At 47.2% G+C, this 18,929-nt stretch overlaps 1 protein-coding gene across 5 annotated transcripts in view; it reads right to left on the reverse strand.

Moving 5' to 3' along the window:
- LOC144128132 (uncharacterized) overlaps positions 1-18,929 on the reverse strand; it is an 80,209-nt gene that overhangs the window by 20,192 nt on the left and 41,088 nt on the right. For all 5 annotated transcript variants that reach the window (XM_077661221.1, XM_077661222.1, XM_077661219.1 and 2 more), the window contains exons 16-19: positions 13,056-13,151; positions 12,245-12,357; positions 9,139-9,367; positions 1,900-2,019 (exon numbers count right to left, since the gene is read on the reverse strand). In XM_077661221.1, the coding sequence (XP_077517347.1) occupies positions 1,900-2,019; positions 9,139-9,367; positions 12,245-12,357; positions 13,056-13,151 (558 nt within the window). The remainder of the gene's footprint in view (positions 1-1,899; positions 2,020-9,138; positions 9,368-12,244; positions 12,358-13,055; positions 13,152-18,929) is intronic.

An 18,929-nucleotide genomic window follows, 5' to 3' on the forward strand; every position in this document is an offset into this window, starting at 1 on the left:
ACAAAAGGATATAAAAAAATAAATGCGCTTCTGCGTTGCAGTTGTTAGGAGCGGATCGTCCCCCATCTTGTTCACAGCACGTGTGGTTTGTGGGAAAGCCCACTTGCGGAATTGCGCACAAGGTCAAGCTTAGCGGCATCAGAATGTGATCCGTCCACGCGATAAACGATGGAGAAAAAAAAGAACAGGGTCTTCATATTGTTTTCCTGGAACTTTAAACTTTATATTCAGATAATTTGTCCAGATATTGCACTTTTGCCACAATCAAATTTGCAAAAGTCGGCGTGGTATACGATCGCTGCCGAGTGTTCGGGAATTTTCGAATATTCGGAAATTCCCGAATATCATTTCTCGAATACGAATATGAAACAAATATGAAACATATTCGATTCGTATTCGAAATTTCGAATATTTTCACACCCCTAGTTTTGAGGTACACAAGCAGCTATGAATATCACACATCTAACACAGCGTGACAAATTTCGGTTCTGTTAAAGGACTAAATGTTCCCAAGTACAATATATTCACATGATTCTCAGGTACAGTTTTTCATGAAAACAAATTCGAAATTGCATGTGCGCAACAATAAGATACAAATCTGAAACCATGCTATGGACGGGCGCACGTTAGAATTGTAATTAAGGTACCTACGACTTATTCAAAACATTTTTTTAGGGAACCTCAAGGCACATGAAGGATCTACTACGGCATATTCTCCTGAAGTTAAGTCTCTCAAAGATAATAAGCTAGACAAAAAACTGGATAAAATGCAGTTTTCTTACATTATTCAAGTTTTGTGCAACAGGAAGTTATGAGCTCGCTCCACAACTTCTACATATAGCTTCCACATATAGGTTTTCCTCATGGTCCACATTTAGGTTTGCAGTTTCGAATCATGAATCTGTGTACAAGGCACTTGTGCGTGAAATGTGTTCGATTTAGAAATTTTCCATGTTGTACATGATGCACTTTGACCAGAGAAATATATGATGAATTCATACCACATCCGCAATTCACATCAACTGTGACCCTGTCACCGAGACTAAAGCACTTCCAGAAATAAACACCCTGCGAGCAATGCACCACGAACACCGAAGACATATACCAGGTGTTTCAGCAAACGTCAACCACAATTTTTGTAAATGGGCTTTTTGAGGTATGAAGACAGCTTCTGCGGCACAATAGTACCTGTGTTGGCGGACATCAGAAAACATGTAAAACTATTTTCGATAATTAACTTTTTACTATGACAGTTGGGCCACTGGTCGCGACTAGAGACTTGTAGCCGTTCATTAGTAATAGCCATACAAGTTATAATTTCAAAAACGCGATTTTCCTAGGCGCCGTGGCTCAACAAGATTTGGCTACATCGTGCCAAAATAAATGCTCTTTCGAAAAGCATGCAGGCAAAGCAACCATTCCAGTGCATGTAACTAGCTAAAAAAAAGTCAAATTTTGTCAAGCCACAGCTGCCTTCATACCTGAAAAAGCCCATTTTCAAAAATTTTGGTTCACCTTGGCGGAAACACCTGGTGCAATTGAGTCAAGGGCAGTGTAGCCTGGCCTCTGAGATCCGTGCAAAAAGAACTGCATCGATGGATTCAAGCAGTCAAAAGACAAAGACTCCGCTCTCACGGGAAACCTGATAAAAAATTTACACTGGTCTCGCCATCACCAATCGATTTCGTAAGTAAACTGCGAAGCGTTGACAGTTTTTTGGCACGGATCCCAGAGGCCAGGCAAAAAATCAGATAAGTTGTCCTCAGTGCAATCGGCACCTCTGTGTGGGCTCCCACAAGCCTACAGTCGGCCTTCGCCAACAGCAAAGAGAACATGAACACTACTATAAAGGCGGTGGTGACAAGGAGGCCCATAACTGAGAGAAGTGCCAGAACATACCTCGCCAGACGGCAGAGGGTTGGGAGAGGTCAGTGCAGCCCGGTAGAATTCATTGTCCACCCGGTATTGGCTGGCATATATCTTGCCAAATACCGGCTTATCCACAGTTTCATTGTTATTCTGCAAATAAAGAAATGGGGGAATATTTAGTATGTTTAGTCCAAATGAGAATTAGGTGCGCTATCACTTCGGTCTTCACTTTGGCTTCAGTTTGAGGCTCTGTTTTCAAGGCCAAGCATGCTCCAGGTAAAGACTGGAGAAACTGACTTGTGCTCTGCTTTAACGGTATGTAGCGTTAATGCCCATATATGTGGAATTGGTCATTTCTTTGCTTTACATTCATAGATCGCTCCAATTCTTCATACCACTCCTGGCACAGAGGTGCAGCAGTTAAGTGATGCGCTACTCCCCTACGATGGCAGGCACTGCCGGGCTTGCCAGACTCAGGTTGCTCTTCCCGAGCAAACTCAAGGTCACGGAGAGAGGCTCTGGACAGACAGAGCAGACACTGGCGGAATCCGAGACTAAAGGTTTTTTTAATGCTATCGCACTAAAAGAAATGGAGCAGAGGCATCCAACAACTCACAGTGGGCTGCTGCAGGACAACCCAACCACATACATTACCAGCGTGAGGTTCGGAGAAATCTGCCATTGGATCTCTGGACTGCAAATGCTATTTGAGGATTGACTTTTCTTTTTATACACCTGACATTGCTATGCAAGCTCTCCTTGCCCACTTGGTTAAGCACAAAGAAAAAAAAAGCACAGGGTCATTCACTCCTAGCTTTAATACGCAAGAGGTGTGGCTGCGCTGTTCAGATGGAGGGCAGACAATAATGAACAGTCTATTTCACATGGACTTTCTGGCTACTACGTTCACCGGCTGGTACATTCTAGAGCACAGCTCTTAGGCACCCGTTCCTGCATTCTGCGTCATCGTCAGCATAGTCGGTGTACAGTAAAACCTCGTTAATTCAAACTCGAGGGGGACCGGAAAATTGTTCGAATTAAGCGGAGTTTGAATTAACGAGCGGGCGCTAAAAAAAGCGGCCATCACGCCCGGCAGCACGGGCCAAAGCTAAAACAGGCATATCTGAGATCGTTATCTCTTACTACGCGCTACTACACATTTGCGGCGGGCGATGGCGCGAATTTAAATCATAGAGCCCGAATGTCGAAGGAAATAAAGTTAATTTGTTTATGCGGTTGGAGCTAACATCAAAATGCATTTGCGTAAGCAGCAAGCTTAATGATTAAATATGACACTATGCTTCAAAAACATGTTTATTAACAGCAGATTCGCAAAGCATATCAAAGAGAAAAATAATCGGTGATGCGTTTGATTTCGTTTTCTTTGCCGTGACTCGACAAGCATCGTCTGCAACTTGCCCAACAGCTCCAACGCAGCGTCAGAATTATCATCGGCGGAGAAGTAGCGCGCAGCCAGATCGAGTGCTGACGCTGTTTCACATGCACTCGGGGGTGGCAATGGATCGTCGCCTCCGTCGGACTCGTCGTCGCTGTCAGCTGTGCTCGCCGCGCATCTGGTCACCGCAGGCCGCTTCAATAATCTCGGCATCGCTTAACGGCCCCGATGTCTCCACGCCGCTGTCAACGTCTACGAAGCTCTGGAAGTCAACACCCTCCGATAAAGCAGCGTAGGCAGGGTGCAGCGCGACGGAGTCATCACACTGAGCATCCAGCTCTGCCGTGCTGCAGGCTTCTAGGCCTTCAATGAAGCCGCACTTTCGATAACAGTTCGCGACTGTGTCCGCCTTGACAGCATTCCACGATGTTGCCAGCATGTGGCAGGCTCCGAGGAGATTGACGTCGTACGATTTGCCGCTGTCCATACACACAAGAATCCGCTCTAGGAGGTGGCGCCTGTACAGTGTTTTGAGGTTTTTAATAACCCCAAGGTCCATAGGCTGCAGCACAGCCGTAGTGTTTTTCGGCAGAAATGCCAGACGGATCGCCTTCAGTCCGCTGATGTCGCAATGGGCTGAACAGTTGTCGACGAACAACAGAACATTCCTGTTCTGTGCCGCGAACTTCCTGTCGAGTGTGTGCAGCCAATCCGTGAAAATTGCTCGCGTCATCCACGACTTTCTGGTGAAAGTATAATCAACAGGGAGAGTTTTTAGCCCTTTAAAGCAGCGAGGCTTCGCTGCTTTGCCGATAACTAGCAAGCGGTACCGTTCCGTGCCAGTCGCGTTTGCGCACACCAACACCGTCACTCTTTCCTTGCTTCTCTTCCCGCCTGAACACGTGTCGCCTTTGTAACTGACAGTCTTGTTCGGCAGCAACTTGAAATAAAGCGCGGTTTCACCTGCATTGAACACATCGCTGAGCGAGTAATCGGCAAGGTAGTCCTTTAGTTGACCTGAGATCCAATTTTGACACGTTTCTTCATCGACTGCGGCTGCCTCTCCACAAACGCTTTTAAACGTAAGTCCGTGACGGGCCTTGAAACGCGACAACCAGCCTTCCGACGCGCTGAAGTCACTAAATACCCGTGTTACACGGGCGTTTTCAACGACAGTTCAGTTAACCGCCAGTTGAGGATTTCAACTGCCGTTGAACTCAACTGGAATCGCCAGCTGTTACACGAGCACTTCGCGTTCAGTTCAGTTAGCACTCTAACCACATGTCCTCGCGTCTAGAGCGAAGTTTAAATAAGAAAAAAAGAATTGTGTGCATTTTTTCTTGTTGTAAATGATCGTAGTGTATATATTCTTTACTATAGTGACAATTATTTTTGTGTACTTTTTGCTTTGCGGTAGAAATTTGCGGGTTCGAAGCACACTGAGCCAAGACAATCCGGTAAGAGGGCAAGTTTTTCGGTCTGTAGGTCGCCATCTTGTCAGTTGGCCGTTCAACTGGGATCCCCGATCTCAGTCGAAATCAACTGCCGTTGAGATTTCATCGGCAGTTAGCACTGCCGCGTAACACCGCTAACTGCCGTTCAGTTCAACTGAGAATCAACTGAACTGCTGTTGAAAACGCCCGTGTAACAGGGGTTATGCCCATCTGGCTGGCGAAGTCCACTGCCTTTGCGGCAATTATTGGTCCACTTAGCGGAATATTCCTGCTGCGAACGTCCTTAATCCATGCCATTACAGCATCCTCCATCTCTGGATGAGCCGATGTTCTTAGTCGTTTCCGCGAGGGCTCCATCTCCTTTTGATACGCATTGAAAATCGAGTCCTTGTTCTTGAGGTATGTGGACAGCGTGCATTTCTTGACTGCAAACTTCTCTGCGATCGCTGTCTTTGTTAGGAGACCACGTTCGACCTCCTGTAATATCTCCACCTTCGTCTTCAAATCCTTTGCGGAGTACTTTCCTCGGTTTGCCATGATTGGCACAGTCGATGAGACGTCACAAGCGAGATACCGAACAAACAAGGAATATCACGCAACACAAACTTCGCTAGACACCGCGGCAACAAAGACTAGGCGCAAGAGGGGCCGAGTGCTGCGTGCAGGATGAAGGAAAGGAAAGAGTATTCGCTTCCCGAGCTGCACAAAAAAAGGGTACCGGAAGTCACGCGTTCTCGCAAGGGCTACTGGGAGAGTTTAGCCGACGGCGCAGCCAATAGAACGCTGGGCGCAGCGGCGTCGTCTGCTGCATGGGCAGGCGCGCTGGGACGGCGCCCAAGTAGAGGGAAGCGGGGGAACGGGGAGGGGAGGCCCGCTTGATTGAAACGTTTATTTCCATCAGAAAAAAAGCGCGGCTTCAAAAAAATGTGACGTAACCGCCTCTCCCGAGTACAGTCGAACCTCGTTATAACGAAGTAGCATCGGGACCGTAAATCAGTTCGTTATATCCGATATTCGTTGTAACAGTAGACATAAATATCGGCTGTGACAAATTCGTAATTTGGCTCGCGCAAATATTCTAGACACTAAAATGCATTATATACTTGGCTTTGAACCCACTACAAACGTGGTAATCCTTACCTGTCTCCTTGTGCATTCAATCAAAATAGGCCGGAATATGGGAAGGTTGACACGACTGTTCTTACGTCGCCGCGCACGTGAAAGTGCGTGGCGCGAAACGACTGCACCATGTGTCTGCGCATAGGCGACTGGGTGTAGAGAGAGGAACTCGAGTGAGACACAGCGGGAACCATCGCGCCTGCGTGCTCTGCCGAAGCGCGATTGGTGGCCCCGAGAGGGACCGTTGAAAAAAAAAAAAGCTGCCAAAGCAGCTTTGAGAGAAGAGGAGGAGGAGGAGAGGGGGCGTTGGGCGAGAAGAGAAGGAGGAGAGGCGGCGTTGGGCGAGGAGACATATGCAACGCCAGCCCGGGATCAGCCAAACAGGTTTGCATTCGTTCATTTGAAGAAAGATGTTATCTTCGTCTGGTGGCTTTTCACAGCGCTGCGCAGAATGAAGTTTTCTACATTGTCCATGCTCAAGAGGGCCTTTTCTACGTCAGCAGTTTTCGTCGTCGGGAGTTTTTCCAAATATCCTTTCAGCCTCCTGGCCATGTCCGCGGCATCCGCACTGCTCATCGTTGGTTCATCCCGTTCACTCTCACCGCTGTCGCTGCTGCTGTCATCCTCGGGCAACAAAACGCGATCCACAATTTCTTGATCCGTCAGCTCGGGCACCACGGCCAAGTTCTCATCGGCCGAAACGAAATCGTCGAATTCGACGCCTGGGACTGCCAGCCGATCCCAAGTTCTGTCCAGCTCTGCCTGGTCTTCGGGCTGCCCTTCTTCGTCGGCAGGCAGAACAAAACCGGCATCCGCGAAACAGTTCCTTATTGTCGACTGCCTCACCTCATTCCACGACCCGTACAACATTTCGAGTGTCGTCTTGATGTTTATTGTTGTCGATCTATGTCGATCGATGTCAAACACCAGTTGCGTCACCAAACGCTTCCTATAATTGCACTTAAGCGAACGAATAATGCCTTTGTCTAAAGGCTGCAAAGCAGAAGTTGCGTTCGGTGGCAAAAACTGCAAGCGAACTGCCTTCAGCACGATCGAAACTTTATGCGCCGAACAGTTGTCCAAAAGCAACAGGACCTTCCTGTGCTGCCTCTCCATGTCCTGGTCGAACGCTCTCAGCCAGTCCTCGAAAAGCTTGGTCGTCATCCACGCTTTTTTGTTCGACGTGTATTGAACCTGCAAATTCCGGACGCCTTTCAGGCACCTCGGATGTGCCGACTTGCCGATGACGGTGAGCCGTCTTTTGTCGGAGCCGTCCATGTTCACGGCAACGACGACAGTCACCCGGTCTTTGTTTTTCTTGCCCCCATGGCAGGTCTCGTTCTTCATCGCCAGTGACCGCTCTGGCAACAACTTGAAAAACACGCCGGTTTCGTCGACGTTGTATACGTCGCACTCGTCGTACTCCTGGAGCAGAGGACGAAAATTCTCCAGCCACGTTTGACATGTCTCCATGTCGACAGCGGACCCTTCGCCAGACAAAGTGTGGCACGCGATCTCGTGCCTATCTTTGAAACGTTGCAGCCAACCGCTGCTTGCACAGAAATCGTCATGCCCCAGTACGCAGGCCAGGCTGTGGGCCTTCCGTTGAAGAAGTGCTCCCGACACCGGCAAATTTCGCGCCCTCACATCTTTAAACCAAGAAAGCAAAGCCGCTTCCACGTCCGGGTGATGGCAAGGCCTAACTCATTTACGGTCGGCTTTTATGGCGTCCTCGGTGTTGCCCTCAATCTTCTTTCTAGTGGCCAAAATGGTGGATAACGTACTTGGAGGAACGCCGAATTCCGAAGCAATATCCTTTTTCTTGCGGCCACTGTCCACAGCTCTCAGTATCTGCAGCTTTGTCTGGAGCGAGATCGCTTTCCTCTTCGATGCCATTTCGAGCGCTGCAACAACAAGACTGGCCGCTGTGCTGATGTCAGAACGCCGGCCTCAAAGTTGCCAATGTTGCTGCGCTTGCCTTTCTTTACCGCTGGACAAGTGGCGCCGCCTTTCAGCCCTCTGTCATGTCATGAGCTTTCAGAGTTTTCGCGCTCTGTTCACAGGTGGCGCGACCATCCAAACGCGATTTTTGTGCCAGACGGCAAAACTTTTTCAAACGATAAAAAAAAAAATTCAGCTGTGTATCGGCCTTCGATTTTCATTTTGGTTTTTGTTTTTTTTATGCTACTTTCAAGTTCTGAGCCTCGTGTAAACCAAATATTTCTTCGTTACAGCCGATATCGCGGCGGATCTCGCGTTTTCGGTTTCGTTATAAAAGAATAAATGTCACTGAAATGAAGCATGACCAACCAAAATTCGTAATTAGTTCGCTATAACCGATAATTCGCTATATCAGTGTTCGTTATAACGAGGTTCGACTGTACTTCCTTCCTCCATGGTCGCGTGAGTCTCCAATGATCACGACCGCCTCGGCGCAGCGGAAACCTGCAACGGCTTGCGCCGGAGCCACCGTGGCCGGAGCATAGGCGGCGCCCGCGGTAGGGTGGCTACCCGCGTGACCGCGCGTCAGCCAAAAATAGACAAGCCAATGCTTCGACGCTCCGGCAGCGAAAACCTGCTACGGCATGCACCGCAGGGTTGGTTCGGGCAACGAAATTCACGTCTCACCTCGTGCGTGCTGACATGCGTGCTGGCTTATTTTTTTTCTCATCATTCTGCATTTTTTTTTAATTTTCAGCGCATTGTATTTGCTACAAGGTGACTTCTATATGCGAGGGGCAATGCCAGTCATCGGCGCCTAGTTCGAATTAATTGATGTGGATACCGGCATATTCGAATTATCGGGAGTTTTGACCCATTGAAATACACAGGGCTTTGCCGGGACCCGGCCGTCAGTTCGAATTAACCGGAAGTTCGAATTAAGCGATTTCGAATTAACGAGGTTTTAATGTAATACACCACCTTTCAGGTGGTGTGTTATGGCATGTGACTGGCAACATGTTGGCAGGTAGCAGTAGAGCGAAACACACCCCCTGCCAGCAGTGGCAGGTGGCAAGTGAAGAAGTTGCTCCAATTTCGTAATACAGGCCACCGTAATCTTGTCTATATATTTTTTTTTTCGGTGGGGTCCTATGAAAAGCATAACAGTAGGGTCCAAGTACAAAAAAAAACATGACGAACGCATAGAAAGATTCAATCATATATACATAAATAGATAATAAGATAATGACTGAGGTCAGGATGCACAATCTGCCTTGCTGCATGCAACACATGAAAAACCCTCTCACTCAAGAGATGTAGGTTGCCTCAGAAAGCGAGACGAATGCATGGGACCCTCACCTTACAAAAGTCGTTGACTGCATGCATAAACTTATTCAGGACAGTTAATCCTGGGCCACTGATCTGGACCCAGATCAAGCCGTCACCCTGGATGTGGCTCACGTAACAGCAGCCAACGCAGCCTTTTTTGGGGAGCTTCGGCCCCATCAGCCGCTGGAAGACTACGTTGTTCAGGTCGACGTCTTCTGGCCCCCAGGTGTCGAACATTATGACCGACACTGGCTCCTCTCTGCAGCGCCAGAAAGAACAAGGGGCCAGAAGAGGCAGGGCTCACAAGGAGGACGAGGGAGGCAGCTCTCGTCACTCGCACAGATACTAAAAAACGCGAGGCCTGAAGAGACGCCGAGCACAAACTGAAGCTGGCTTGTGTAGACCGATTACAGTCCTAATGACAAAGAGGCACCCTTCACTGAAAACAAGGCTTTTAGAAGGCAGAAAAGAAAAATCAACAAGTAACATATCCCCACCACCGGCCGGGAAAGGTTAAAAAAAACCCCATAACTGGAGTTCTACGACAGCAGCATAATTTTACCTACATTGCATTCCTTGCTACCAGGAAAGCCCTACAGCACACACATTGTCAATAAGTTCCCTGCTGAAAAATTTTTAAAAATATCGAGACAAAAGTGTTACACAACATACTTCACAACTGCACACGGACTTGCTCTGCATTAAAATGTAGGCCTGTGCACACTGTGGTGCCATCCTGGAGGAGGTATGCTGAACAGAAACCATGCAAAGCAAGCGTTCCAGAAATGTTATCTGCTCGAGACGAATGCTTCAGAGATTTCGAAACTACCATAAAAACTGGACTATAGGTCTGACTGGAATATAGGTTGACCCCCTAACCAACCAATTTTAAAAATAAAAAATTTTTTTCAATGGAAAAAGTACCAAAAGACACCCTTACCTTGAAACAAATGCGACTCAACAGTATGCGCAATGGCAACAGTATTTATTTTCATTTAAATGCTGCTCGTATGTACACCCGGCCAATTTTTTAACAGTATTGCATGCCCATCGACCCGCGTTTTGTTTCTGGCACACAGAAATACGGTGCCATAGAGCAAAGCCCTTCCTCTTCGTGAATCGCCGCGCCCAGGATGGCGAGCCCTTGAATTGCGCCTTCGTGAGTCTAGATGCACGCGCGATCTCTACTGTTTTCACGCGGATGCCTTCGGCAGTCACAGGCAGTGGTCTGGATACGCTGCGGTCCGCCCACAAAACGATGTTTTCTTCTGGTTGCTGCAGGTTGTAATACGCAGCTTCTGCCTCCGCCAGTACTGAATGCTCTTTTCGGATACTCCAAATTTGTGCCTTGCCACCAGGTTGCTGTGAGCTTCCGTGTACTCAATCGCGTTTTTCTTGAAGGCGGTTGCCATCTGCTTCCGCTCATTTTGAAACAAAATGTGAAAAAGCAGCCTTTTAACAAAATACCTTTGCAACGACGGAAACGCAAAATGGTGGTGCGACTATGTCGCCACGCCACACTGCTGCTGATGGCGATGGAGGCTGTTGACTTCAGCCGCCCATTGTTGCAAAACTTCCACAGTTTTTCCGCCAATGACCGGTATATAAGACAAGGGTCGACTTTTCGCCATGGTTTTTTGAAAAAAATTCTACCTATATTTCGGTTTTTACAGTAATAACGAATCTTGATTATTTGACTGAAATATCTGAAATTATCGAATACTCACACAGGCCTGGTAATTAAGTGAAACAATTTGGAATCTCCACATAAAAATACATGTTCGCCGATGATTTCACAATGGTGCCTTCATTAACAAATATTTTTGGTCTGAGACCTTATTAACCCCTAACCCTAACTTGACACCGAACACCACAACAGTAAGGATTAATTCTCTAGAAGCTGTAACAGCACAAAGGTCACATACATACAGTTGACGACCGAAAATTCGGACGCCTGATTTTTCGGACATGCTTGATTATTTGGACTTATTTCGTGGCACCGCGACATGGCCCACAGAGTCAATGTATAAAAGCGCCTGAAATTTCGGACACATCGCAACTGACTGCTTGATTTTTCAGGCCTCGTTCGCACTCACCGCCAATACCCAAGCCGCCAGCCATATAATGTGTACACTGGAACCTCATTAATTCAAACTGCAGGAGAGATTGAAACCTTGATCAAACAAAATGAAATTCAAGCTTCAAAACGAAATTCAAGCTTAAAAGGAGCCTTGCAATGCTGAGATTCTGCGAGAGTCGGCACACTGGGCCCATGTAGTTTCTAATCCGTACTGTTCTTGAATGTCTTCCACCGCACGAACTTTTTTAAAAGCAGTCAGAGTTCATGGAAATCATCTATGCTGGGTCTTTCATTTCGAATACGGGAAGAGTAGCAGCGAAGAGTGTGGGAGGCATACAGCCTCACGGAGACGGTGAGCACGGGAGGAAACAGTGGGGCATTTTAAAGAGATGTCAGCGTACCCTTGGCAAAACGCATCGCAACCCTGACTTTTCCATCGTAAAACCGTAAATAATGGGCATTTTGATGACAGGCAAGATGCCCCTCATTATACGCAAGCCACCGCAGAGTGCATACCGCCAAATACAATGCCGATGTTGGCTCTAGTCGCTAAGCCTAATGATGGAGGCCAACGCCGACGCAGCGCTTGCTTCGGCAGTTTCTCGGCTCTTATTGTTCCGCCATCTTCGCGTTCTCGTTCTGGGCCCATCGTACTGCGGGCACAATGCAGTTCCCACAGCAGCGTGTTCGCTTTCTCAGTTAAACTTTGTCTCAACCCGTGCGTTCATCAACTATGCCGATGTTAGCACAGCCAGGCCGAGCTCGTGAAAGCGATCGCTGCTCGTTGTCTGTGCACGTGTAGCACGGCGAAATTTAGTCCTTAGGATCTTTAGAATGTGTGCAACACAACTGACCTCTTCCTCCAGCATAATGGCAATAAGTTCGTGATTTTTTCGGTCAAATTTGATTTCCCAGACTGCCTGATTTTTCGGTCGTTTTCGCGGTCCTTAGAGGGTCCAAAAAACCGGTCGTCGACTGTATGTGAATAACACACAAACACATGTACAAATGCATGCGTAGGCAGGAAGCCTGCACTGACCACAGTCCCTGGCTTACCTATTAACGATCTCTGCGACTAGAGTCTTTCCGAGCAGTACATCGCTGAGTATGTCCGCAACGTCGCCGCACTTGGCATACTCGGCAAGCCCGTCCAGTTGGCACCGGATGGCCTGCAAGCAACAAACAGAACGTTGCGGACCTGTCACACTGTCCACTAGCACCCGCGTCAGCACAAAATTCCCCTCACACAAACGTGAGCCCCCCAGAGCTAGCCCACAGTGCACATCGTTTAGGTAGACAGACCATTTCTCAGCATCATATCCCAAATGTGTCCACCCCGAGAACAGGCACCACTCAGTGAATGAACAATATTCAAACACCAAAGAATGGCACACAGAAAAGCCTTGTTACATGCCAGGGATTATTTTTGGCCTTGGGGAACCTCAGTGGTTTCTGACAGGTGCTGGAGAACCTCCCTGTGTCGTGGCTTCCGCCTCTCCCTGCCTAACGTACAAGCATGGCCCAACAAATGCCCAAATTCATTGACTGCCTGTACACTGCAACAGCTATGAGCAATTTTCAAAATGGTCAGCCCCAAAATAATGCAGCTAAAGGCAAGGGATGAGGCATAGATGGATAGGAGTGCTAGGGGAACCCAAAAAGCCCTCGAAGGGCACAATCCACGGCTTTTCCTGCAACCCAGTCTGATGCATGCAACACAACTCATGCTTTGGTTCTGCCCGCGAACTGCAAAAGGTTTGAAAAGGCTCTTGTTAATTCCGACTTCGCAACATTTCAAGATATTTTCGGTCCTCTTTGAGCTCAAATCACCGAGAGCAAACACTGTCACCGCACACATTACCCTCACCTGCAGAGGTACTGCGGCAAAAGCATCATCCAATTCCACCAGGGCTGCAGGTGGAAGAAGGCTGGTGTTGCCCTCGTCAACAAAAAAGCATTCGACCTGCAAGCCCAGATAAGCAGAACATCAACCGTTTCAACGATTGTTCAAGTGCTGCAGTTAGCTCCCCTCATACCAGGGAAAACACCAGGGCCACCTTTTTCTGATGACAAACCAGCTAAGCAAAAAAAAAAAACAGTGAAGGAGGTGTGATGGTGCAAGAAAATGCCACTTGAGTGAACATCACTTTCTGTAAAAAAAAAATTAAATCCCTAAAAACTTATTTACTAAGCAAACCTGCTTCACTGTCATAACATCCACTGTCTGTTATCGTTACTGGCAAGCCAAAATGTAAACACCTTAAATATTATCTAGGGGTGTGCGAATATTGAAATTTTCGAATATGAATCGAATACAAATATGAAGAAAAAATGGGTTTGAATATCAAATTAAATATCGAATATCTGTTCAGTACAAAAAAAAATTCAGAAAACGATGAGCAAGTAAACGTTGTTGCCCTTATTTTTTTTTTTTTTTCAAAATAGTGTATGGTCTTTGCAACTAAAATAAACAAAACTACACTGCCTCAGTACCATATAAAAGAACATGATGTACACAGAAATGTACACTACTTGATTAGACAGCATAACAGTATTTAAATATAATGAGGTCATGCAAAACAAAATCCATAAAATGACAAGACCGGCAACAAAAAAAATAACATCATTCACTCGGAGTTCAAGGGACCGGAAGAAATTCCCTGTTCATCCGAAGGCCTCTGTTAATAAAATTAACCGGGCTAGTAATTTTGGGCTAGTAAGGCCAACACAGCCGGCTTGTACCGTAAAAACCCGCGAATAATACGAGCCCGAATATAATACGAGGTGAAATTTTAGAGACGCGAAATAGAAAAAAAAATTTATCCGCGTATAATACGAGTGAGGTAAGCCAGGTAAGCACGAAGAAAGACATTTATTGCAATCGGACACTGCACTTCAATTGCTCTCATCTTCAACAGTGCTTTCCTCGGAGATTTCTTTGTCCGACAAATCTTCCCACAGGCACTATTCTTCTGTGCCATTGAGGGCGATATGCCACACTTTTTGAAAGACCGACGCACAAGGTCCGCAGGAATGCTCGTCCACGCGTCCACAATCCACTTGCACAGCGTGGCTGGCGATGCCTGCTTCAGCCGCCCAGTCGGCATCACTGCAGGCTCACCTGAGCGCATCCACTCAGCGTAGCACCGCTTGACCGCATCCTTGAAAGGTTTGTTTACGCAAACGTCAAGTGGCTGCAGCTGGGAATTCATTCCGCCTGGGATGACTACAAATTCAGTGCCGCAATCGCGTAGTACTCTCTTGACCGAGTCAGCCAAATGGCAGCGAAACGCGTCCAGCACGAGGATCGACGGGAAGGACAATAGTGCACCGGGCCGCCTACACCACACGGACTTCACCCAGTCAAGGACAAGACCCTCGTTCATCCAACCTTTGTCGTGGCATCTCATGATAACATTCTTTGGCAGCTCACCTTTCGGCATTGTTTTGCGTTTGAACACAACATAGGGCGGGAGCTTGTGGCCGTCTGCTGTGCACGATAGCATGACCGTAACCCGCGTCTTCTCGTTGCCGGTAGACCGGACGCAAACTTGTTTGGAACCCTTCTCGTGCACTGTGAGGGGAGATGGCATGTCCAGATAAACTGGCGTTTGGTCAGCGTTGCCTATTTGCTTTAGCTGAGAGTTCTTGGACTTCCGCAACGAAATAATGTGGCGCTGAAAAGCCACCAGCAGCTCTTCAAAAGATTCGGGCAGTTTTTGGGAAATCGACGTTCGCCGCAGGAACGAAAACCCAGCACGGCACATGTAGCGGTATATCCAGTGCTTGCTCGCTTTGAAGGCGGTGCTTGGAATATCTTTTTCTCTAGAAAGCTCCCTAGCTTTTACCTGCATGAGCTCCACGATCACAGGTAGATGTGCGGCTCACTGTTCTCTTATGAACTCCGTCAGGGCCAGTTCAATTTCTGGGTATGACCCATTCTTCGGGCCGCGAAAGCTTCTTCGGGTTCCGCTGCATGCGAAAAGTGCTTCCTTTTGTCGTCGCCATCCGCGGATGCTTCCCTCGGTGACGCTGAACTGCCTCCCGGCTGCACTGTTGCCGATGTTCTCGGCAACTAAAATAGCCTTTCGCTTGAAAGCAGCCAAATACTGTTTTCGTGGCCCTGACATCGTGCTCATCCACGCCAGAAAAAAAATCCTTCCCTTCGCGAAGCGTGGTTTATGCGTCGGCGCGTACGCTGTCAGGAAGGCCACGCTAGCCCTAGCCACGCTGTCACGGGTAACGAAGCCAAGTCGTAGCCACAAATCAATAAAGCCAAGTGGTAGCCACGCGGCAATAACGAAACCAAAACTTCGAGCAAAACTGAAATTTTTGTTTGGATCCGCAAATAATACGAGGCGGAAATTTGAGGTTCTAATAATAGGAAAAAACGCCTCGAACTATACGCGGGTTTTTACAGAAAACTGAGGAGCACCAGTGAGCATGAGCAATGATGATGAGAACTGCACAGACAAGCATTCACCGAAACATCAAGAAACATGGAGTCACAATTCTGAAATCTTCAGGGAGCACTATTTTTTTTGTGCAGATTCTAAATTCAGTTGAACCCCTTTATAACATACACACAGGAAAAAGCAATTTTTGTGTCGTAAAAGAGGGCTCCTCTAAGCAGAGTCAGTCTTTGCATTATTTACAGGCATGCTCCCACACCGGCATTGCCATGCCACCAGGCGACACTTTTGTAAGAGAGGGCTACAAGCATGTTATCCTAGTCTATTACCAGCAAAAATAGCTGTTCAGTTTTGCCTTCTTGATACACGGCACACGTGAGAACAGTTCATGACTTTCACTGCAAGCTGTATGCTGCCAAGTTTTCTTGCATCAATTTGAGACTGTAAAGTAGTGAGCGCTCGATAACTAGAAGAAGCAAAATCGCAGAAATCTTCCAATAAATGGTGCTCAGAGATAAGCAAATTACTGAAAATTTCAGAGTATCAATTATGAACTGTAAATTCTAACCCTTCTCTCTAGCATTTTACTGCACAGCAGTGTTCGTAATGCAAACCAAGCCCTTAATTTATTAAAAAAGAAGAACCCCATGTAGTGGCATAGCAGCATATATCAGGCAACAACTAACAGCACGTCTGCTTTGGGCTTGAAATCGCATTGATAAGGAGATCGCGCTTGCAACCTGATGAAGGAAAGAGGGCTTCTGCTATCAACGCAACGCCATGATCAAGCTACAGAGTGGCGGCGAGCGCATTTCAGCATGCTGGGAGGCACTTGTTCATTGTGGCATGACATGGAGGCCACTTTAACCGCTGGCTGACAGCCATTTTTCCAAGTTTTCAGCTTCTTGGTCGCAGAAGCGGCACACACAAGAAAACACCCCACGTGCTCCGCAGAATGCTAGCTCACTACACCACGCACCTGAGCCATTCTCGGTGTGAGCAAATGCCCGCGCGCTCATGTCCTATCGCCGCAAGTGGGCTGGAAGCCCTTTATGTGGCACTTGCATTTGAGGAGACCCTTGCTGATGTTTTGCAGTTAGCCAGCTCACACTGACCACATCTTGCCGTTCTTCTCGCGCAAGGGCACCAACATGGTTTGAGAGCAACTGCGCAACATCTGCAGAGTTCTTAATGAGTCCATTATGAGCAAGACTATGGTCCATATTCAAGGATCATTTTTTTCCTTTATTCATCATCATCATCAGCCTGACTACACCCACTGCAGGGTTAAAGCCTCTCCCATGTCTCTCCAATTAACCCTGTCCTTTGCCAGCTGCGCCTACCGTATCCCTGCAAGTGAGTGAGTGAGTGAGTAAAAACTTTATTGAAAGAAAGTGTAGATTCGTGGTCAGTAAGTGAGGTCCAGACCATGTAGGTCTCGTACCGCACAGGCCCATTCGACAGCCTTGACTTGAGTGCCTCGGTCGTCGCTGACCTTTACTGAAAGCCACGCGTCGGGTGAGGGAGCAGCCATGAGATCTGGGGGTGGGGGATGTGCTTTAAACTTCCTAATCTCATCCGCCCACCTAACCTTCTGCCGCCCCCTGCTCCGCTTACTTTCTCTTGGGATCCACTCCATTACCCTTAAGGACCAGCGGTTATCTTGCCTTCGCAGCACATGCCCTGCCCAAGCCCGTTTCTTCTGATTCCAAATAGGATGCCATTAACATGCGTTTGTTCCCTCACCCACTCTGCCCAGTTCTAATCTCTTGAGTCTCAACGTTACACCTATCATTTTTCTTTTCATGGCTAACTGTGTTGTCTTAAGCTAACCCCTTTTCGTTAGCCTCCACGTTTCTGCCCCGTAGGTGATTACCAGTAAGATACAGCTGTTGTACACTTTTCTCTTGAGGGATATTGGTAACCTGCTATTCATGACCTGAGAGAACCTGCCACATGCGCTCCACCCCATTCTTACCCTTCTAGTTATTTCCCTCTCATGATCCAGATCAGCTGTCACCATCTGCCCTAAATATTCCTTCACCACTTCCAGCACCTTGCTGCCAATTGTGAACTGCTGAACATTACTATGGTTTTCTGTATGTTAATTTTAAGACCCAACGTACTGCTCTGCCCGTCTAACTCATCGATCATGATTTGTAGTTCATCTCCTGAGTGGCTCAGCAAGGCAATGTCATAAGCGAATCGCAGATTATGTAGGGTATTCTCCATTAACTCTTATCCCCAACTGTTCCCAATTCAGGCCTCGGAATACCTCCTGTAAACAGGCGGTTAATAGCATTGGCGAGATCATATCGCGTCTCCTTGCGTCACGCCCTTCCTTATCGGAATTTTATTGCTGACTTTATGGAGGACTATAGTAGCTGTGCAGTTGCTATATATATCTTCCACTATTCTGACAAGGCTCACCTGCACCCTGATTCCGCAATGCCTGTATGACTGCTGAGGTTTTCACTGAGTCAAATGCTTTCTCGCAATCAAAGAAGGAAACATATATGGGTTGGTTATATTCTGTGCATTTCTCCATTACCTGATTGATAGTGTGGATATGATCTGTTGTGGAATATCCTTTAACAAAGCCTGGCTGATCAAGGTTGCCCTGACTCTTTAGCGATTACCTTAGTAAGCGCTTTGTACACAATGGACAGCAAGCTGATCGGTCTGTAATTTTCAAGTCCTTGGCATCTCCTTTCTTATGAATTAAGATTATGTTTGCGTTCTTCCAAACTTCTGGTACGGTCGAGGTCATAAGGCATTGTGTATACAGGGCGGCTAGTGTTTCTAGCACAATTTCCCCTCCGTCCTTCAACAGATCTGTTACCTGATCCTCACCAGCTGCTTTTCCCCTTTGATTTCCTCCTAAGGCTTTCTTTACTTCTTTCGTTACTGGCGGGATGACTCGTTGCTGTGCACTAGTGTCTCTATCATTAACATTCTGAATACATTGGCTATTGCATAGATTTGTGTAAACTCTTCAGCTATCCATATTGGTAATCTCATTGGCCTCCTTGTCTCTTAACGCATACATCTCGTTTTTACTTACGCCTACTAGTTTCCTCTTCACCGCTTTTAGGCTACCTCCGTTCTTTAGAGCATGCTCCATTCTCTCCATATTAAACTTCCTTACGTCACCTACCCTTGCGGTTGTTACCATATTTATTCGAATCTAGGCCGATAGTTTTTTCAAAAAAACGAGATGTAGAACTCTTATGTCGGCTTAGATTCGAGGATTTCGTTTCGAGGTTTCATATTCGTAAAATACGAATAAATATAGCACGCAGGTGGCGCCCCCACAAAACGCCAACGAA

This window comes from Amblyomma americanum, chromosome 4 (assembly GCF_052857255.1).
Source record: "Amblyomma americanum isolate KBUSLIRL-KWMA chromosome 4, ASM5285725v1, whole genome shotgun sequence".
Taxonomy (NCBI): Eukaryota; Metazoa; Arthropoda; class Arachnida; order Ixodida; family Ixodidae; genus Amblyomma; species Amblyomma americanum.